This window comes from Haemorhous mexicanus, chromosome 11 (assembly GCF_027477595.1).
Source record: "Haemorhous mexicanus isolate bHaeMex1 chromosome 11, bHaeMex1.pri, whole genome shotgun sequence".
Taxonomy (NCBI): domain Eukaryota; kingdom Metazoa; phylum Chordata; class Aves; order Passeriformes; family Fringillidae; genus Haemorhous; species Haemorhous mexicanus.
The window spans coordinates 12,108,556-12,131,586 of record NC_082351.1 but is presented as its reverse complement, the minus strand read 5'-3'; the positions used below and the strand labels follow the sequence as shown (position 1 = coordinate 12,131,586).

The window sequence follows — 23,031 nt, the reverse complement described above, 5'->3', positions numbered from 1 at the left end:
GTTTCTTAATCTAACATGAAAAGTTTTCTATAACTCTGTGCCAGGTTAACATCCACTTATACATGAAACAGAAGGCTGCAAGTAGAAAGAAGGCAGCTGGTGAAGAGCAAGACTCTTCCCACCCTAACACAACCGAAATCACTGGAGAAGAGGAAGGGGAAAAGCACCAGTATAGTTAAAGCACACTAGAGGCTGAGACCTGGCAGGTACTACAAACACAATTCCCATTTTAGCAGACTTCAAAATCCATAATGATTACCTGTAGCTAAAAACTTAATCTTTGGGGATGGGTGGTTCTTTACTAAAACAAAAAGAGATCTTTCTTATTTTTAGGAATAAGGTTTTTAACTAATATCTACAGTTGTTTCAAATCAAAACATTTTACACTATCATATAGAACCAAGCTCACAGGATTGTCACTAAAACTGTAATAATTACTAAGCCAATACATGATTTTTTTTTAGCTATTAAGAAAAATATAACCTAAAAGCCTCACCCATGTCACTTTTATTAGTGGCCGATCCAGAAGCAATAAGCTGAGCAAGATCCACATCCAACTAACTTTACCATATCTGGGCATCCATGGAAATACTGCTTCCCTGCTCTGTGCAAAATGGGAGGAACAGTGCGAGTTCCAACCACTGAATTAATTCTCTCTCCCACAGCACCCCCTTATATGCTTCCCTCCCACCCACCCTTGGTACACCAGCTTCTTCCCCCCTCCTGCCCTCCCCCTTCTGAAACAAGGCACAAAAGATGAGGCACCAGAGAAAAGATGCACCACTTCTACATGTGAAACAGCAGAAGACAAATTATTAGAAACCTGCTTCCTATTCTAGAACCAGAGTCATAAGCACAAAACTCTTTCCTGCACTATATTATATCACAGCAGTTGTTCCTATTTCCCATAATAAAACTGAGCTGAATAAATATAGCCAAAGTGATAAAGTGTATTAAAATGTGTTGACATCATACTTGATGAGTTAGAATATATTACCAAACACTAAAAATAGCTCAGAGCTTTGCAATGGAAGGGGCATGCAAGTGTTACATTACAGTTATTGTATGCATTCTTTTGCCAAATATGGCACCTTGTCTATAGCTTCCTCACATACAGAAAGGAGTTAAAGGTGCCATTCCACGCATTAAAGGAAGAGAAGAGAAATTAAAATGTCTCTAAAACACTGGACCTTTTAGCAAACTAACATTTGTTCAACAAAACAACACTTTGCAGAAGCTCAGAGGGTAAAGAACTGAGGCAGTATGTCCAGACATGAATAAAAAGCTGCAAGCGAGGAGTGAGCCTGCAAGTCCAAACAATCTTAGATTATTAGACACTTGAGAAATATTGACCTGCACACTTGTTAGCAATCCTGACCTTGGCATTGTAAGGTAAGAAGGACTGTTCCTTGACAAGTCTTTTTGAATTAGCTCCTTTAATTTAACTTACTTTATACATTAGAGAAAAGAGTTGGAGAGGCACAGATAGATTTTACTTGAAAAAGACACATTTAGGAGGTTAATACTTAAAGTTATGAGATAAGATAGAAAACAGTCAAATTAAAATACACTTTTATTTAAAACTCTAAAATGACCCCAAACATTATTTCTGTGTAGCCCTATAATAAAACCAAAATCCCATTTGGAATTCATGCAAGCACTAAAGCTTGAATTGAATTTACAAAATCAACCTTTTTTTTTTAATGCATATTCAAGTAAGAACTCAGTCAATACTGAGACTAGTATTTCATGCACTCAATCTTCAAAACTGGTTTCCATTAAAACGTTTTAGCCTACAATAGTATTTGGAGTAGAGTTCAGCAAACAATTTCCCTCCCCTTTATTGAATTTCCCTTCAAATGCGTATTCAATAAAACTCAAACTGCTGGCTTAACACAGAACATGCACTGAGTGACAGAAGAAGCATGCTTCAAAAACAGTTAAATAATCCAGAAGTCTAACCTTTCAAAAGCTTTGTTTCTTCCACTTTGGTTAGATGTCCTTCATCTATGATCTTGTCTGCCAAACAAAATAAGTGTTACTTTCCAAGCTCAAATTTTCCCTGCACGCATCTACGTAGAGTACATTCCATGACCAAATTAAAAGCTGATAATATTACTTCCTACTCAGCCTTGAACAAAAACTTTATTCTGGCAAGGAATAATGAAACAGAGAACACAAGCCTACCAGAACTTTGTGATACAGTGCATAATTATTTCTCCTTATTAACTTACATAATGCTGCAGTTCACTAATGAGAATTTAGAAAAATTATTTTATGTACTTTAAAAAAAAAAAAAAAAAAAAAAAACCTAATCGGAAGCAACAAATAATTAACACATTTTTCAGGTTTAGTTATCAAAAGAGGAATTTGAAGAGCTGGTTGCATGAAACAGACATCCACCCAACACAGCCAAAATCCAGAAATGCACCACAGTAAAACAGCAATAGAGAAGTCCCCCCACACCACAACGGCTAATAAAAAAAATGGAATTTTTATTCAAAGTCTACTTTAGAGAAGTCTACTCATGTATGTGAGGTGCACAAAAATCTCAGAAGTGGAATTTGAGGCTAGATTGCTAACTTCATCCTAACTCATGCTAGGATATGAAGGTAAACAAGAACATCAAGGGAAGAACAGGACTGGATTAATGAAGAACACTGAAAAAAAAACCAAACTGTTGAATAATTCATTTCTTTTTGCAGATGAGATTTCATTATTTCTAATTCCTTAAGAAGCAATACAAACACAGAAGAATTGAGGATCCCATCTTAGAGATCACATCCTTGATTTCTATGCAGCAGATTTTACAGTTTAGTCCATGTTGAAAGCTGTTAGTCCCTGAAATATCAGGCTTGAGAAGCTGCCTCTGCCTCCCCTCCGTGGTCTCCCTGTCAGATCCCTGATAACCAGGCAGGGAATGCAGTTTGCTGGATACCCCATGTGCTGTCAACAGGAAACAGACACAGAGAAGGCTGAATGAACAGCACAAACAGGAGAGCTCAGACTAAAGAAGCTGGATGACAGTAAATCCTCTTCAAATTAGAAGCAAAATACAAAACCCAAAAAACTTCACTTGAAGCTTTTTCATCTTCAAGTATCTCTGAAGATTAACTTGTCCCCCTTCTTCTCTGATGGAATGTTGCTGCAAATATGACAATCTAAGGACAGATGCAGGAGAAGATCTGGGAGGAGAGATCTTGTACAAACCTAGATGGCAGACAAACTTTCAGACAAAATGCCCCAAGTCTGAAGAAAGGTTTTCATAGCCAAAAAAGTTGTCCTGTACTCTGCCCTCTCCCACACAGACAGATAGGCCAGTGGAAAAGAGATGTTCTCTCCACCTACTTGTATCTACAAATATTATTCTGCATTAATGTAACATTTTACTAACACTGCTTCAGAAACACATGGAACAGCACACTGGATTTTCAGGACTGGCTTTAGGTCTCAAACAACTGTAGGACATCACTCATCATCCAAGTTCAGAACAGCCTCAAGTTCCTCAGAGCTGGTGAGAATGACTGCCTAGACTGAGGAAAGCACTGTGGAGGGAATCAAATTACTGGCAGCCACAAGTCAGGAGTTCAAGTGATACCATGAGTCCTCTTCCATTTTAAAATAAAATAAATCTAAACAAAAGTCTTCATATATTATTCCAGTTTCATAGATTATTCCAGTGCTCAGCCGTGGCTGGAAGAGGGGAAGGAAGGGAAGGCAGCAAGGAAAAAAACTGAGGAATTCTCCCTGTAGGTCTGAATAAAACAGCTGAGCACAAAACCAAGCAGCTTTGAACTGCTTGAGCTGAAGGGGTAACACCTCAACCATGCTAGACTGCTAGCTTAAAATAGGCTTCTAGAATCAGCTTACAGAAGAAAATTTAGCATTATGAATTGATGCACCTTTTAGCTTTCACCATTCAGTAACTGTTAAACCCTGAATAACTGCAAGACAAAACAGAAATGACCCTTCTTGACAGAGATGTTTTCCAAACTCAAACTCCAACTCAAATTTTGACCATTTGTACAAAAGGTACATCCTTGGCACTGTTTCTGCAGCCAAGACCTTGAGCAGGAGCACACAAGGCTCTGCCCAGCCTGCCCCAAAGCTGGCCCAGCCAGTGTTTTACACTTGGTGACTGACAGCTCTCCTGACTTTCAGAACAAGTGAACATTCTCTGTGTTTCAAGAATGCTACCATTAATACATGGCATAAGCCAACAAAAAATAGATTAATTCAGCATGCTGGTATTTAGATAATAGAGATATGGGATTTTAGAAAAAACAGAAAATTGGATGTTGGTATCACCAAACTCCATAGAACCTTATTTTTCACTGTTACCACCCTAGTCACTAAAAATGAGGGGAAAATGAGGAGAAAAAAGATAAAGAGATGTCTTCTTTAAAACAGCTTTTTCAAATCTCTGCATTTTAAAAGTTTACTATTTCAGAAAAATTCATAAACCTAGTTGGTTTTTAAATCAATTAGTGCTTTCCCTGAATCAAGACACGCAATCTTGGCTGCCAAAATAGAAATTAGGGTAAGGATCTTAGCTTGAATTTCTGGCACAAAAGAACTTTAGCTTTCCTGCTATCCAGTCCCTACTTAACAGAAAGCAGAGAGGTAGATATATGTAATGTTAGTTAATAGTAACGTTTTTACTGACACAATCTGCTGTGAAGTTAAGCTTTCAGTTAGTCCTTAAGATAATTCACATTTTCTTTTGCAGCTTAAAGCCAGATTTCCTTTAGCGTTTTAGGCATTTCCCGTATTCTCAATTTTAGATTTAGGTTGCCTATCACTATGTGCAATATAATAACCAAGGTCTGTTAACATTACAGTTATCATTTAACTAACATGGCCCCTCTACATTAATATTTTGGCATCAAAACAGTCTTTGAAGTAGTCCAGGTTTGAAAACCAATAAAAAAACATGTCCCTCAATGCACAAATGTCCAACCATCTGAAAAAAGCGACACTAAACAGCTTTAACTTAGACACCTGCAGGTCAAAGGAAAAGTTAAAAATAATTCAATTCATTCAATCCACCCAAAAACTACTATTAATAAATCTGCAAAAATCAGCTTGGTGAAAAGAAGGAAGTTGACTTGCATTTAAAATCAAATGCAAAAATCACAAAGTAAGGGGGGAAAAAAGGACACAAATAAAGAAGGGTTAGACTGGAAAGAAAGACAGGAAGTTAGAAGGGCAACAAATCCCACTTTGGTCTATACATCATCACATTTTTGCCAATAATGCATATCATGTACTGATCAAAAAGAAGCACCATGACTTCTGCTCTTCATATCACTGATTTTGACCAGTGGTTATCAAAAAAAAAAGCTATGGAATGAGCAACAAGTGAACTGGATGTAATGACCAGAAAGTAAGAGACTTCCCAGATCATTCAGAGCCAGATTTCATAACACTCCACAGATGTTAGAGGTCAAGACACGTTACTGGATGGTATTGTGAGTGCATTGAGCTTAAAAAAAATAAATAATTACATAACACCTTTAAAAATCTACAGAAGCTGAATTTTACAAACCAGCTGGTTTCTGGGATTTTTATTACATCATTATTGTTTAAGTAAGAAACCTGCTCCCCTCTCAGTACTTAAGCCCCTGGGCAAAACCCCAACATACTACCACATGATGAGCTACATATTCCTGCTCTCTATTGCCAGTCTGTATGATATTGTTCTACACCATTTGCTGTATGCTTTAAAACTTGATTTCCTGACAGTCTCTGGAACTGATTTTTTGCCCCAGGAGTCCCCAACTCTTGATGCTACACAGAGCAAAGAACAGGAGTAGGACTGAAGGGCAGCATTTACATTCAAAAGGCAAAGACCAGATCCTACAGTTTGCAGTTTTTAACCTCATGATATTGTGAGGCCTGATGAAACATATTTGAATGTGGAAAAGGCAAACTTTCAGTCCAAGAAGAAACAAAAGAGTCAATGATATGGAATTTTTCTTGATGTGAGAGTAAAAACTTACACTGTCATAAAAAATGCAAAATACTGCACTCTTTTGAACCCTATTCATTCCTTTAGAAATGAAGCAGTCAAGGCCTTGCAGTGTTTTCACTGTAGCTTTCAAAATCTTGAGAAAGGGTAAGCATAAATCCACTGATGTTAATTTTACTGTTATTAGTACTTCTTTAACATCTTGGAATATTTTACTAGATACTGTTGATCACTTTTCCTTCTCAATAGTGACAGGACTGATCATGTTTAGTTTGCAGAAGTGATACTAACCTAAGTTTGGCCAAAATAGGTTAAGCTAACATCCAAACAATGAAAACAGGCAACCAATTTGTATTTGAATATTATACAGGGTGCTCTTCATGTTCTAGACAAGAAAAATGTTTACTCAAGCATTTAACTTCATTTCTGTGTACTGAAAAAAGAAGATTTATACAAGATCTTAGCAACATTTAGAATGATTTTAAACTGCAGCCTTACAGAAGACAGCTACCAGTTATTAATTTTTTTTTAAAAACCATTTTTGAAATAAATGAAGTTTAAATTTTCTTATATAAACATTAGCAGTATTAAGTCATTTGGCTTATGGCACTGTAATCTGGATCACAAGCAGTAAAATCAAACAAGTCTGCTGCCCTTCCTCATGAAAGTTTGAGAGGAAAGACTCCAATGGCCATAATGTCAAAAATGATCCTGCTTCTAAATGCTTCCCTGCTCAATTTTAGGTACATAATTTCTATAAACTCTGAAGCAAAAAAATCCCTGGTTTTCTTGAAGTTTAATAGCACTTGGCTTCTCTTCATTCTAATGACATTTTTCTTTCAGTAGGCAAAAAGTATAAATATCTTCAGTTTTTCTTTAATTATAGATATGCAAACAGTGCTGTTTCATTACTCATTTTCAAAAGCATTTGCTTTGAAAAACACATTTCACATTCCAGAATAACACATCTTTCTCAAGACTGGTATGCAATTTTCTGTTTTTCTAAAAACAGTCTCTTGCATTTTCACATACCAACTATGGACTTGTTTTCCCTTCTGTTCTTTTGTTACAACTAGCCTGAAGAATGTGTAAGGCCTTAAATGATCAGATAAATTACAGGTATGTGAAAAGGCACCTCATTCTCTGTCCTTTGCTGACTGTGATGTTTGCTTAAACTGACAGGTTTCAACTGAATTTGTAACAGGTGAAAAATTACACTCAGGTTTAAACACCATGTGGCAAGATCACCACCCTTTTGTTGGTCAGGGCACAATGATGGATGGACTGAGAAGAGACAATGTGACCATCACTTTGCAAGAGCAAAGACATTCTATTACACCTGCTTAATACCACAATTCTTTGCTTAGAAAATTTCTGCTACTACAGAAATATTAAGTAGCAGTGACAAATTCTGGTTTCATCCACCTTTTCTGTGTTTTCTGTTGTTTTTAAAGCAAATGTGAACACTCTTGTACTCACTCTGACATTCTATGAACTGATGAATAAAAGTGCAGTCCCCTCCACTCTTTGAAAGAAAGTGCTCTAGTAGAGAAAGAAACACTTCAGTTTACATCTTCTTACCATTTTCAAATTGATGCAACAAAAAATTTGAAAGGCATATTAACAATATTTGTCAGTGTATTCACGATGGACTTTTGAATCAAATCTGAGTTAATATGCAAGCAGACAAGACATGAAATTGAAATGATGTCTGAATGATACTAGGAAATAGATTACTCTTTTAAGCTGATCAGAAGAAAGAAGTACTTTAGCTGCATTTTCAAAAGAAACACGTTTTTAACCTATACTCATCAGCATTGTTATTAGCTTTAAAAGGGTATTTTAAAAGTTTTTCATTAAACAGTTTCACTTTGAAAAGACAGTTCTGCAGCAGAGTTCCCAAAACTGGGCTCTGTTCCCAGGTTTACTCAAGTCCTTGCTCAGCTCCCAACTCCATCAGAATCCTGCATCTCTTCAAGGTGCAAACACTTCCTTTCTGAAGAACCTCAAAAATCCTTTGACCATGAGTCCAGCAGGGGGAAAAGGCTGGCACTAGTATAAACCTGCAGAATGTGCTATATTCTAACCAAACCGCTCAATCAATCATTAGCTCTGATATCAGAAGTTCAACTGCTAAGTTTTACTGTATCTCAAATTACTCTAAAAAATAAACTTTTTTTAACCCACAAGGACAGAGCTTTTAAAAAACAGCACCATGGCTGTAAAATTTATTTTCCACATTTAAATTTCCTTTTTTTCTTTCTTTTCATTTTTACCTGGTCCTCTAAGTGACTGTATACAAATTTCTCTTATCTTCTTCATACAATATCTGGCTCACAAAATTTGAAAATGAAAGCCAGGTGTAGTGCAACACACTGAGAAAAATACCACTTTTGGAAACAATTTAGTTCTACACAGCTTTTATCAGGGGCTTGCTGCACCAATAAGTTCCTCTTTTCCACATATCCAATGAGAGAAAATGAATGCTTAACCATCATCCTGATCCACTTTTTTAATTAAATGCCTCTGGAGAGGCTTTAGTTCTTCTAGTTCTTAGTTCCTCTACTCTGAATACAGCTCTTGAATGCTACAGCCACAGAAAAAAGCAATGTAAACCATTATTCTTGTCATGGCCAGGTAGTGTGCCTGTGCACACACTTTGAGAGAAAGAGAGACAAAAGAATTTTTTAAAGCATACTGATTTTACATGGGTTTTACAACTTTCCTCTTTCATTCCCAAAGTTGTTTAATCTGTATTATAAACCCAAAATTCTTAGCTCTTTAAAATAATGCAGAACTACATGGCAAAAAAAAAAAACAAACCAAAAAACCAAAAAAACCAACCAACCAACAAAAAACAAAACAAACAAGCAAAATCCCCCCAAAAAACAACCAAAAACCCCAAACCCAAACAACCCCAAACAAAACCCCAAAAACCCCCCACAAAACAAAACAAAAAAAAAAACCAAAACAAAACCCCAAAAAACCCAGCAGTAACTGCTTCCTGCTGCTTTTAAGAGAACAAAATCCAAAATCTGACAGAGCAAATAACTGCCCATCTGTCATACAAGGGCTACATAAGGGGCTGGAAGATGCAAAAGGCACAGACTGTCATGAAGAGAACACAGGGTAGCAAGCTGTAAAATGCCAGAGAAATGGGGATGATCAGGTATGGCAGAGATGCAGAAAAATGTACAACTGACAGAAAAATGAAAAGCTGCACTAAAATACGGAATAATGAAAGAGCATGGTATGTGCATGACAAAAAAGGTGATAGATTGTATAAACACACAGAAAGAGAACTTGAATGAGCAGTTATATATTGTCTGTACTCAAAGGAAAATAACCTGGCCAAAAGCTTCCTAAAACTTCCAGGTTTAAATACAAGTTCCACTGTTACTCATAGGGCGGAGGAATCTATCTTGTCATGTATCAATTCAGATGACACTGACTCTTGTACAACCCAAAATAAGTCCAAAAGGGATTGCTTCTCCACCTTTGACCAAAAAAGTGAGGTTCAGTAATACAATGATATTTATTATAATCACACAATGATTTCTAAATGGGCAATTTTAAAATTTGGACTCATAAAAGGTATCAGTATTTAAAATCTCAAATGACACTTCTACCAACAATTTTAAAACAAACAGTGTTTATTTAAAAAAGAAATCAAACCTAGTATCATGTCATAAATCACTCCTCTGTAAAATAATTTATATTTGAAGTTAGAGCTCAAAAGTTTTTACAAAATGTGTCAAATTAGCTCTAGTTTAAAAAAAGAGAAAAGCAGATCTATTTCTTAAACATTCTATCCAATATTAAGCTATTACCAACCTAAAATTAGGCATCAGCAAGATGGATGAATCTATATAAAAATCAAATCTCATGGCAGTGTAGAGAAGTGGGAAGAAACATTGCATGTCCTGCTTGCTAAGCTCAGGATGCACCAGAGCTACATGCCCAAAATGCTAAGACACTCAGGAGCAACCAGTACTCTGAGCTCTGGGGGAGCCTTTAGTGCAGCTCCTGTAGGTGTTTAAGAGAGCTCTCCTCCTGCTCCCATAAGGAGGCTATGTCATGATTAACTTTTGATTTTGTTATTGGTCTCCCTAGTTAAGAACCTCATAATTTACAAATATGCATATGGAGCTCTAAAATTCTGTTTCAAAAATATAAATACAGGAGTCCCTAAACACTGTGAATATTGGTTAAAACCCTGAGTTCTCTATATGTGTCCCTGAACCTTCAAACCAATGCTACCACCATCCCTCAGACTGTAGAAGCAAGCTACATCAAGGAAAAAAAATTAAATTTACATAGGAGGACAAATATATCTCAGCCAATTAAACAATGTGGAATCATAATTGGAATACTTTTTGCTATATGTGATATTGGACAATTTCACTCAAAAAACTTTGTGTATGTTAAGACACATGAGCTAAAATATTTGGCACTAACTGGCCTTTAAAAAATCCTATCACTTAATTCAATCTGCATTAATTCCTGCTTCACATAAAGATACTTCTGAGGTTTTTAAAAGTCAGTTTTCATTGTTTATAAATTTTATATACTCACACTTTTCATATTAAACTTATGAAAAAATAGGTTTTGCTCACTTTACTTATCATACCCAACTTTACCAGAAAAACACTGTATGTCTATGTGTTGCAAGGGAAAAATAAAAGGAAAAACAATGAGTTCTCCACTTTCTTGTGTCACAACTCTGACAACATTAAATCAGTAGAGTCCTATTGATTGCAGCGACAACACATCACAAATTAAAAAAAAAAAAACCAACAAAAAGAGACAGCATCCAAGTGGCTTTGTTGTATTTTACAGAACTTTCTCAAAACATTGTGACTGGAAGTATACACAAAAAAAAAAAAAAAAAAAAAAAAAAAAAAAAAAAGCTGGTCAGGAGTGGACAAATTCATTTGCAAAGAGAAAAAAATCCAAGCAAAACTTTAGAGAACATTTTGAATTTGTTCATTTTCAAACATAACCATAAGACAAAAGGTAGCCCTCAGATACACTACCTTTCTCTGTGCTCCCATTAATTTTAGGTATGAAGTCGTCAACTTGTATGCCTAGGATTAAGAAAGGGCATTATTTTTGGAATAAAAAAAAAATGTTTTGGGCTTTGTTTCTTTATAAACACAGCATTTTGCAATGTACCTGGCTTTTCATACCACCTCTTCACAAGTACCTAATCACACAAACCAGTTTGATGTGTTTCCTGCTAGACACGATGCTGCTGTTTGTTCAAACGTCTAAGAGGTTATTAACGCCAAAGAACGACTGGCTATTACACACATACACGTGTGTAGAGATGGATATAAAATATGTTATAAAATGTGTTATAAAATGCGTTTTAATCTAACGGCTCCAAGGCCCCGCCAAGCCCGGGCCGGAGCGAACACCCGCAGCAGCAGCGCCCTCTGCCGGCCCTGCCCCGACACGGAGCCAGCAGAGCTCCCTGCTGGGGGAACGGGGACTCGGAACTCTCCTGCCAGACACCGAGACCACGAGATCATCGTAACAAACGTAAGGGAACAGCAAACGCGGAAACCAGCTTGAAACAAGAAATTGATCACACCTACCTAAGCTGTTGTGTTCTTTAAGAGTTTTCTCTTGCAGGTGTTCTAACCGTACTGTAAACAGAAGTCCAAGAAAAAGGTATTTCACAGATTTAAAGCAAAACAAATAATCAAAGTTCTTTCCCCGCTATTGACTAACCTTGTAAAGCAGTCAGCCGCTCATTGGTGAAGTCATTATCAGCCTGCAAAGCTTCTATTTTTGCTTGAAGCTCTTGCTCTCTTTCTTCCATTTCATCTATTTTATGCTGCAATTCCTTTTTCTCAGCCAGTCCTTTTTGCTGGATTTCTTCTTGTCTTCCTTCTGCTACCTGCTCCAAAAGATTTTTCAAATCCAAAAAAATCAAAATTAACATGTGGAAGAATAGATCTTCTTGTTTTTTTATGTAACTAAATGTACATTAGTCACTTTCTCAGCTAATCAGATTTAAAAAATGAAAAGAAAGAAAATCTATTACTTTTATACAAATTCCACTACAAGTAAACTGATAAAATCTCAAAATATCTGAAGCAACTTTTTGACTGAGGAACATAAATTTAACAGCAACAGTAAAGGGCCTTAGAACTAAGAAATGCCCAAAGTCTCCAGCATCTCAAGTCAATCAAAACCCCAAGAACCCTTCTGAAATTGAATGTACACTGCTCAGACCACCTTCATGGCAACCCACATCTTTTTCCTCGCTGAATCTCAAGAAGATAAGTTTTAAACTGTCTCCTCCCTCAAAACAAGGTAATAAATTTCAGGTTTGATCCTTCTGGGCATACTCATCATCAGCGATCAACCCATTACTGGGAAACCAACTGCCTTAAGAGCAGCAATTTAATGCTTTAATATGGAAAGAAAAATTTCTCTGAGGTCCTGAACTAGGAAGCTAGGTTCCAATTCCAGTACTTATCCAAGACAAATGCAGCAACTGTCTCAGGTCTCCAGAGACAACACCATTACCTTCCTCTTCCACAACTCCTACTTACCTAGATTGGAGACTCTTGGAGAACAGGCTTTACCATAAAGTGATTATTCTGTTCTCCAGCACAAAGGACCTTAAATATTAATTTACTTCATTCATAGACTTAGATATTTAGTTTAATATCAAACTTGATAGCAAGATGAGCCACATTACAATATGGTGGACTAGTTATGTGTGTTGTAACTGCACGAAGAGGCACCATGAAATGCAAATTTATTTCTAATTCTAGTTTTTATTCCTCTTACCTTTCAGATGTTTAGTTTGAAAATTTTTAGTCCAAATAAAAGCAGTTAGATATAAAGTTTTATACTACATAAAATTTTATATTATAATATATTTCAGTCCCAAAAAATATGGTAACTTTCCAAGTGAATGAAGAGGGAAGCTTTTTAGGAAGTTACTTAACTGATGCCAGTTTCAATTACACTAAAACTTAACCTAGAGAAAATGTAGATGATGTGCATCTTTCTATTGCTAACTGTTGTTTAACAAGTTTCTTAACTTTTTTGTTAGCTACATTAGAAATTAAACTCTATTTATTTATTCCATTTATCACATTTATTCTATCCTAAGTCAGATGAAATTCTGTCATTACCTTTAGCTTGTCAGAAAGATCTTTAATTTCATTTACAGCTCCATTGTACTTATTAGCTAATTCCCTTAATTCTTCCTGAGTCCGTTCATTCATTTCTTTCAGGTGTGTACATTCATCTTCTGTATTACTTAAACTCCGCTGTAAGACAGAATGATTATGCAATAAATAATAACAAAAGACAGACAATGAACTACCAAACACTGCAGATGATCTATTTTTTCCAAGCAGTATATATGCACAGGATGCCAACTAGTTTTATGAAACTTCTTGACCAAGGGAATATAGCAAATAATGATAAAGAAAAAGGAAATAAAAGAGGATAATGTGAGCTATTATAGGGCAGAAAATCTTACTACAAAAGAGTGTCTAACTCTTTTAAAAGCTCATTGTAAAGCTCCTTTAAGCACACTTTGTCCTATGGTCAAGTGTGTATTTCCATAAATGCTGCAGTTTAAACAAGGTCTTACAGCATTTTTTAATGCATGTATGTCATTTTTCCTGTGTATGTCCCACACACAGTAACTTCAGTAAGACAGCATCATGAATTTTGAAGGAGGGAGAAAAGGAAGAGCTGAAAGAATAGGTTCTCATTAATGGTTTAACAATCTTAGTCCTGCCCAACAGGAGAAATAAACACTACTACTTAATATCCTGCAAGTGCAGAGTACAACAGATACTGACATAACACAGCAACAAAGCAGGGATTTACACAGCAGTAGTTACAACTATTTCAGCACCTCCAGAAGAACAGGCATGAAAATTCTGTACCTCCACTTCAGATAATTTTCTGACCACTTCAATTTTCTCCTGAAGGACCCGCCTCAGGGACTCTTTGGCTGTTGTCTCGTAGTTGTGTTTGTCTTCCTGTAATGCTATAAGCTCTTTTCGTATACTGTCTTCTGTTTGATTCTGCACATACAAAATAATTCAAGGATAGAATAATTACTATTTTGCTCATTAAATTAAATAAGTTAGACTGTGATAAAGCCTGTTCTATTAAAAAATGTTTAGCAATTTCTGATAGATATGAAAATGTTCTGTACAAATCAGTGATCAAAGATTCTTGATCACTGATCTGTACATAACAAATGTACATGACTGGGTATAAGTAAGTGACATTTGAAGTGTGTGTATAGCAACACACATTCAGTGGTCAGTTGTGATACAGGAGAATTATGGCACTTTTTTTGGGCACTGCTAAGACAATGTCAAGCCTAAGAGAAATAGAACTGGACAAACAAGTCCCAGAGGAAAGACCTTAAACAGGACCTGCAGAAAAAGTTTCTATAATGTAGATAGTTGAGAGGAAATAGAAATAAAATAAAAATTAAAATCCAAGGCAGACACAGGTGGCCTAAACAATAATCAGGGCAGCACATACTTGTAATTATGAATATCAGGCAAGACTTATGGGCAATGAAAACAACAGCCACTTACTGAGATGCCTTGAAATACAGAGCAGATGTACAGTTTTTGTGCTATTCAGATGATCAAAGTTGCATAGGCTCATTTTGGAAAGCTTATGTTCCAAATGCTTTCCTACAACTAGCTACTTCCAAAACACTCGAAAAGAGCTGTCTTTCAGCATTCCTAATATTTGACCTCAAGTGAACTACTTACCTTTGAACAAGCTTGTAATTGATTTCCCATAACCTCTAGTCTTGATAGCAGCCTGTCTTCATCTATTAAAGCCTAGAAAAAAAGAATTATCACCTTAGAATTATCTCATGCTTAATGTAGTGCCAGTAGAGTTCTGCTTTCAAGATCTGAATTTTGTTGGAGTACTTACTGCTAATAGTTACTTCAAAGGTACGCAACCACTAAATTTATTAAACATTGTATTTTGCACAGTTTTAGAGAATCATCATAAAGTTTTTATTATTTCTGCTGCTTTTTCCCTGCATTAACAGCTAAAATTTATATAGCAGTGCACAGTTGAGTCCATAAGGAAAGGATCCTGCAGATACCTGCCAACTAGTATCTGAAGCCTCTTGTGTGACAGCAAGTAGTCGCTGAAGGGTTGCCAGCTTCTGTTCCAACATTTGTTCCCGATGTAAGGCTTCCTGTGAAGAGAGCAAGGCACCAGTCAGTTCAGCTAGAACAACTAAGAAAATCAAGCAACAGAAAAGATCCCAAAATACTACAAAAAAATGTGAGCAGCAAACACTGTCAACTTGTTCAAAACGATAAACCCATTCTATTATATCCATCCACAAATTTATTTGGATAGTTTAATTAGAAAATGCTGTCCTATAACCTCAGGTTCCTAAACCATTCATTTCTCATGCTACATTGCACATGCTGAGGACACACTGTTATTCTTCCCAAGACTTAAAGATAAGTAACAAAACCACAGACACCAAAGGACAGCTTGGCAGCTTCCACGCAATGAGCTGTTCATCCTCAAATGAGGTCACAAAAGAGAAATGCCAAGCAAGAACTACTATTTCTGTTTGATTTTTGGTTTATGACAGGAAGACAGAAGAGCATCTTCGTTAACTCCAGGATATGGAGAGAGAACAGATTGGTGAGTGAATATGTATTTGGCTTCCAGAGAAAGAGCATCTGCATGAGCTCCTTCCTGCAATGTCAGCAAATACATATAAAGATAGTATCTATCTCAAAAGCCTTGATGTGAACAAATAAAAATTGTCATTATCAAATAAAACCATGCAAAATAAATCAGTAGAACTTATGCACAGTTAAACCTGGAAAGAATTTATCAGCAAAGAAGTTTTGTTTTTTTCCCCAGAAAGCTGATTTTATCATCCTTTCTAAAAAGTTTACTTTTATCTATCAGCACACAGTTTAACGTGCTACCACTTCACATTCTAACTCTTTTGTGCTGTGACATCTTGGGAAAAGCATCCCTATTAAACTGACACAGAAGCAGGCACAGAAAGGCTGGTCATGTCAGTGAGGAAGAAGAGCTCCCAGCACTGTCCCTTCCTTTGTAGTTTGCAATAGATACAAGCCACAGCATAAGATTTGTGTTTTGAACAAAAATATTCAGCCAAATTAAATGCCCTTAAAAGAAAACTTACTTGTAGATACTGTGAAAGCTGAAACAATTCCTGAGAATACATACTGGGAGTGTTAGCAGCAACCTGAAAAAAAGACAAGTAAGAGTCAGAATGGTTTTGGATTTTTCATTAAATAGAAGTAATGCAAAATTCACTTAAATCTAGTCACAAAGGTAAACTTTAGACTATCTAATAATAGCATTTTGCCTCATTTCTATTATTCATGCTTTTTTTTAACCACAGAACTTCCCAACTCGGGACTTAGGTCCCACTGTGTTTCTGCACAAGTTCCTGAACCACTAAGACACTATTGAGTTTAAAGCTTTTGGTACAGTTGAGACTGAACTGACAATAAAGGAACAAGGGGCACAAAGGTGAAGCCATTCAACTCAAAGAAAAACACAAATTGTGGGCTTCCAACTCAATGTCACCACACATATTACAGCTGCATGCTTCCTGCTGACCCACGTGTTATCATCATTGTCTCCCTTTATAAGAATCTATTTCAGAATTAAGGAATACCTGTATTATCTTTGAATAATAACAAACTGCTCTTCACTTGGAGAGAAGTGGGGGGTTGTTCTGTGGGTTTATTTCAGCCAATTTATTTACTAATTCTTGTAGGCTTCCTATGTTGAAATAATTTTTAACCGTTTTCCCAGTTAAACCTGCAGTCCCTCCTCAGGATTTCTACTTGTGCCCTGGATTCAAGCCACACATATTGTTTTGAAATCTGAATTTAAACACAGTCTATAAACTCCTCAGGCTGCTGGTTTTACAACTAAGTTTCCAGAGTTGCTTGCTATTTTGTTCATCATGCATAAAACTCTGATTAGAACATATTTAAGTTAATCCTTCTTTTTAGAGACTAGAGAAATAATCAACTCCTGATCACTTCTCTCAAGGAAATATCTATTAGCAGCTTTTCTACAAGTCCCCCACATTACCAAAGCTGAGTTTATTACCAAAGCTGAGTTTAAGAGTTACACTTCACAATACTGACTGCATGACTCTACAGTGAGCAACTCTGGCTCTACAGGAGAGGCAGAGAGGTTTGGTCTCAGTCTTCCTTGCGAACAGGACAGTGCTTTCCAGACTGTGCAGCACAGCTCCTCCTCCATAAAAAATGTCATATAAAGAAAACAGACCTCATCCAAACACCAAATCATGTTTGAGCTACTCTTGGGTCCCACACAACATCAAGTATTAAATTATGCCACACCTGTTAGTCTGTCAACCTGCACCTGAAAACTAACCATCTTAACATCAATGGTTTTGTTCCAAAGCCATGCTTCAGGTTCCACAATGTAAAAAGTCAACTTACCTTGAAATGTACACTGTAATACTGCACTACTTCTCTACCTTAAATGTCACTCAAAACATTAAACTAGGTAAAAACAGTCAGTGGAAAAGATATCAAAATGTTACTGGACAGACTTCACTATTTCTTCACCTTTATAACAAGTCTGAAAATAGCATGTGTGTGAATAAGGCATAAACCAGCAAACTACTGAATTACCTTGTCAACAGGACTTGGTAATGGTGCATGGATAACACTGAAAAACAAAAAAAAAGTGGACACAAAATACATAAATGTTGTACTTGGACATTTTCATCAAAACTAAAAATATAACAACATACATTTTTACTATTTCTTATTTGAACATGAAATTATATGGAAAATCTTCTATAGTAATTTACTTTTTACTGATCTTCCCACAAGCAAGCCAAGATACCCTAAAGCTTCACACAGCTATTTCTGGATACTAATGATAAAAGGATATTTAAATAAGCAATAAACCCCACAAAATTGTTGCTAATGAAGGACGACTAAAATTATGCCATTTGTGATTAGCACTCAGTGCACACAAAATGTTCAAGTTTTTGGTTTCTACTACTCTTGGAAAATTTCTCAAAAATAGGCATATACACAGAAAATGCTGTGAATATTCATCTGAGTTTCCATCAGCTTCACTTGAGTCGAGTTTATGAGCATCTAAAAGAGCCAAAAGAACAATCACTAATAAAGAACGAGGGCAGGAGAATTTGCTTATCTGCTTTATTTTTCTCTATATTCTTTTATTTCTAATAGCCATTTCACTAGAGTAAACTACAGTCAGAAAAGCCCAACTACCTAAGAATTTTTTCTTCTTTTAGAGAACTTCTTTATTCTTCAGAGTTGTCTTAATTACTAAAAACAACAGCAAATGAGGTTTTTTTCCTCATAATGTCTGCAAAAGAACCATGCACTCAGTTACTCGCTTTGCAGGATTACAGAAAAATCAACTGCTCCCAAGATGCTTTTAAACATAATACCCATCAAATCCTCATCACACAGTAGCTGAACTTTGGTACATGTGAACACATATCCTTACTCTGATCGCAATCGAGCTTCCATTCCATCTGGAAGGAACAGTTTGATTGTGGAGACTATACATCCATGGGTAACTGAAAAGAAACAAATACTAAGTCTATTCATCCATGGGTAACTGAAAAGAAACAAACACTAAGTCATCATGATCCATTACTACTTCATTTTAAGTTCAGTGCGTAATGTTACAGTAACCAAGCAAACTGTCTTAAGAAACCCTGAGACGGGCAAAGAGGAGGAGGCATGAACACCTTCAAGCACCTGGGTCTGCCTTCTCAAACCTCCTCTGGACACAGGAAACTTCATCATTATAAACCTGAAGAGGTCATGCTGAGTACTCAGTCCTGGCTGTGGAGCAGTTCCAGTTCCAACTCCTCCACATGCTGCAATACTGGAAACTTGTCTTTACTGTACTAAGTTAAAAAAGTGAATGTTTTGATCATAAATGAGTGAAGCAGAATGCATCTTACCTGCACCAGGTAACAGGAATGCAGAGGTATAAACAAAATAATGAGCTGCCTTTTGGACAAGATTCTGACAACCATATCCAGGGGCTTAGAAGGTACTATGTCAAATTTGTGTCACCGACACTTAGTTCAAAATTTGGAACTTGCCAAGCAATTATTATTTACAAAAAAGGATGGAAAAGGAAATGCAGAGGAAGTGTGCAGGAACCACTGAGAAGTACATCCTATTCAACACTGTAAGCAGCATCATTCAAGACAACACATTTCTATTTTGGGGTACTTGCAGTGCACATCTACTGCACAGCCCTAGACAAGTGGCCTTTCATTTCAGAAAAGGTAAATTTGCTCCTTGAGGACTAAATTCAATATTTGTTTAACCCAAGAAAGATCCTAACAAATAAGAGGAGGAAATGCAATATTTGATTTTTACATCAAGTTCAAACCTTCTACCCAATGTTTTGAAAAATGTTACTGATATGATTTTCAATGTCTTTGCAAACAGTCAAATTATGTGTGTGTCTTGGCTGACTTTTTTTTCCCCTGTATGGTTCTATTAATTGGGAAGCAAAAATTATTTCCAGATACATGGAAAGATAGCTGCACATTGTTCCCAAAACAATACCACAAGTGAGATACAAATGAGTGTGTGGTCATCCATCATGGACAACTATACCTCCAGCAGCCACTAACACAGAAAAACAAATAGCTGCTCTCCTTTCTCCGTTATTAATATCAGCAAAACAGTTAATCTGGCTTTGGAAAAAAAAGGGCAATGGGCGTTTTAGGACACTGGTAATACTCCAGGGAAATGAGACAGGTCTTTAAGGAAGCTACCTCAATAGAATCTAAATATAGAGGTGAAATGATCCAACCAAGACAAGTTGGTTTTAACCTTTATTTAGCTAATGCTTTGGAGACGTATTCTCCTGGCTAGAGCATCTTGTTTTTTTCAAGCTGACCTGGTAAAGTATTAAATTTACATGCCAGGGCAGAACAGATTAAACTGCAGGGTTTGGGGTCTTTATTTATAAATTGAATAAATCCAGTTTGCAAAAACATTTTAAAAATACATTAGCAATATTAGCTGTACCCTGTAATACATAGCTTTCATAATGCAGAAATCTTTATTTTAGAGGAAATCAGTGATTTTAATAAGAAAACATTAGGATACCTGACTTTAAATGGCAACAGACAGCTTTACCTTCTGGTCACATATCAGATAGGTCTGCTGTAAGATTATATAATTCTGAAGTTTTTCTGTCAACAGCTAGACTGACAAAAATCTCATAAAATCTGCAGGAGCTTTACTTGTGTCAAATTAAGATACAACAGGCATCTAGCAAAAGGTCTCAAATAGGCAGTGACTGGGAAAAGGTACCAAGCATTTTGACAAACTTATAAAATTAAAATAGTAAGAAAGGAAACAATATCCAAACTCCGCCTTACTTGCACAAGACATGTCAGCAATCTGCTGTGTGTAATTACACCTTTAGCTATCAGTTCATTGCAACTGGAAAAACAAGGAGAAAGCCTGAGGTAAAGCAACACAGAAAATATGAATACAGTACTGACTGCACAGAAGAGCAGCACTGGCTTAAATTCAGGTCTACAGTATTTCATGTGAGGAATTGACAAGAAAAGGCAGTAAAGCAAGCTCCTGGTTTCCCAATGGAGCTAGGGCACCCCTCGTCCCCACGGTTCACCCCCCTCTCCATCCCACTCACCTCCGGGCGCTCCGCGGGGCCGCCGCTCCCGCCCGGCCCCGGCACAGCCGGCATTGCGCAGCGCCGCCGCCAGGGGGCGCCCCAGCGCCGGCCACCGCGCCCGCCGAGTCCGCCCCGCCCCGCGCGCGCCCTCCGGAGCGGGAACAGCGGCCCCACAGCCACGGCTCCTCCGCAGCATCGAACTGCCGCCCCACAGCCACGGCTCCTCCACAGCATCGAACTGCCGCCCCACAGCCACGGCTCCTCCACAGCCACGAACTGCCGCCCCACAGCCACGGCTAATCCACAGCATCAAACTACCGCCCCACAGCCACGGCTCCTCCACAGCCACGGCTCCTCCACAGCATCAAACTACCGCCCCACAGCCACGGCTCCTCCACAGCATCGAACTACCGCCACACAGCCACGGCTCCCTCCAGAGCATCAAACAGCTGCCGCACATCCACAGCTCTCTCCATGGAGTAAAACCCTGCTCCTGCTCCATTTGCTGTTCCATACTTCAGTCACGAACTTCTTGGTTCCCTCCAAAACACGGAGCTGACCCACATTTCACAGCTCCAAAACCCCTGAGACCCGTCCTAAACCCCGACAGGTTCTGCTGCACTGTAGCACAACGGGACCATAGAAGCCATTTCTGTTTGTCTCAGTTTTTGCTTCCAAGAGAGAAAATTCCCCAATGATGCTTTTTTTTCTATTTTCACTCGTTAATGTGGTACCCAGCCCTGAGGAGCCCCCCACAACCCTCGGGGATCTGTGCACTGTCCTGCAGCACACACTGCTGTGGGGCTCCCCACTTACACGACCTCCCTCAAACATCCCATGACAGAACAGATGGTTGAGAGCCCAAACCTGACTAGAAAAATGTGAATAAATTGCATTTGAACTCTATCATGTTGGAATTATTTGACCTTGCTTTGCAATGCTGCTGCTGCTGCTTGCTGTGCAGGGAAGTATCACCAATTAGTTTGGAATGCTCTGGAACGAGTGGGAAATTAAGAAAGTGGTAAAAGAATATAAACCACAGTAACACAGAGAAAAGCACAGTGAGATGTTGATAGGTAAGTGCTGTATTAAGGATGGGGAAATGGCAAGGAGGCCCCTGTGCTTGTCAGTAACACAGCAAGTGGACAAATAAGGAAGCAGGAGGGTTGCAAACACTTCTCCAGGACCTGTTAGTCTCTGGCTCAGCAGCAGGAAACTGAGGAATTGGTGCTCATACTTGATAACCTGAAAAATCACATATTGAACATGCCACTATTTTAATGAACCAAATCCAGATCACATTTGCAAGGAAATTACTTACTAAAACACAGTCTGAACAATAAAATAAATGTATTCTAGCATAACTGACAGAATTCAGAATTTACATGGGCAGGTACACTCATTCTGTCCTGTCATTACCTTATAATTACACACAGCAGATTGCTGACATGTCTTGTGCAAGTAAGGCATTATGTAAATACCAGAGTGCAAAGTACTTTTAAAGGGAATCACCAATTTAAAAACTTTCCTGTCTGTTTCATGACTAGATTAGATTAACAATAACATCCAAGACTACTGAAACCAACTGGTGAAAAACCCATGTTTATATGCATTCCAACCACATTCATAGCTAAACACCCTGTGATGATACAATCTTAATTCTCTGCTTGGGGGAGCAGAGAGGGAAGAAAGCAAACTTGTATCCTCTTCCTCATTAGCGAGCTCAAGAGATTCATGAGTAACATGAGCACAGCTTCCAAGTTCAAAGGCAGAGAAAAGGACAAGGAAAGCTGCATAATCTGATCACTCATTACACAAATGCCAGGTCACCAGCACTTGTGTAACGTATCGTGCTTTGTAAAACTAACATAAAACCACAGCAAATAACTACTACTGGCAAAAATTCATGGCAAGAATTTGCTTACTATGAACTTTGTGCAAATGTTTCCATGAACTAACTGCAATGTGCTGATAAAAGCAAATCAAGTCCAATTTCTCTTCCAACTAAATCTATAATAATAAAAATTGTTTTAGTCAAAATCCACTTGAAGAAATTCAGCTTCTCTTAGAAAGGACAGCATCTCATCAAACTAATCATTCCAAGTTCATTAGATACAGTGCATACTTTTGATATCTTCCATGTGTGCTGCTAGTATTCATAAATGTTTACAATCACTTCACATGGAAACATTTTCAATAACTCCCAGAAATTTCAGCTAGGCACCCTGGAGTTAGATCTTTGCAACATCATTTTTGAGAAGAGTAAAACAATGTGGTACTTTCACTACAATGAATCACTCAAAAATCCTACAGCTCCAAAAGCTCTTGATGATAAA

At 37.4% G+C, this 23,031-nt stretch overlaps 1 protein-coding gene across 40 annotated transcripts in view; it reads right to left on the bottom strand.

Moving 5' to 3' along the window:
- Positions 1 to 23,031, bottom strand: part of SLMAP (sarcolemma associated protein) — a 77,402-nt gene that overhangs the window by 20,857 nt on the left and 33,514 nt on the right. For 8 of the 40 annotated variants that reach the window (XM_059856429.1, XM_059856451.1, XM_059856453.1 and 5 more), the window contains 12 exons: positions 18,527 to 18,599; positions 17,671 to 17,707; positions 16,173 to 16,235; positions 15,096 to 15,191; positions 14,749 to 14,820; positions 13,897 to 14,037; positions 13,129 to 13,266; positions 11,708 to 11,876; positions 11,572 to 11,622; positions 11,008 to 11,058; positions 7,451 to 7,513; positions 1,963 to 2,019 (listed from right to left, as the gene is read on the bottom strand). In XM_059856429.1, coding sequence (XP_059712412.1) covers positions 1,963 to 2,019; positions 7,451 to 7,513; positions 11,008 to 11,058; positions 11,572 to 11,622; positions 11,708 to 11,876; positions 13,129 to 13,266; positions 13,897 to 14,037; positions 14,749 to 14,820; positions 15,096 to 15,191; positions 16,173 to 16,235; positions 17,671 to 17,707; positions 18,527 to 18,599 — 1,011 coding nt within the window. Of the gene's footprint in view, positions 1 to 496; positions 634 to 1,962; positions 2,020 to 7,450; positions 7,514 to 11,007; positions 11,059 to 11,571; positions 11,623 to 11,707; positions 11,877 to 13,128; positions 13,267 to 13,896; positions 14,038 to 14,748; positions 14,821 to 15,095; positions 15,192 to 16,172; positions 16,236 to 17,670; positions 17,708 to 18,526; positions 18,600 to 23,031 lie in introns of those variants that run through there. The other 32 variants (XM_059856441.1, XM_059856464.1, XM_059856443.1 and 29 more) reach the window with 14 other exon arrangements.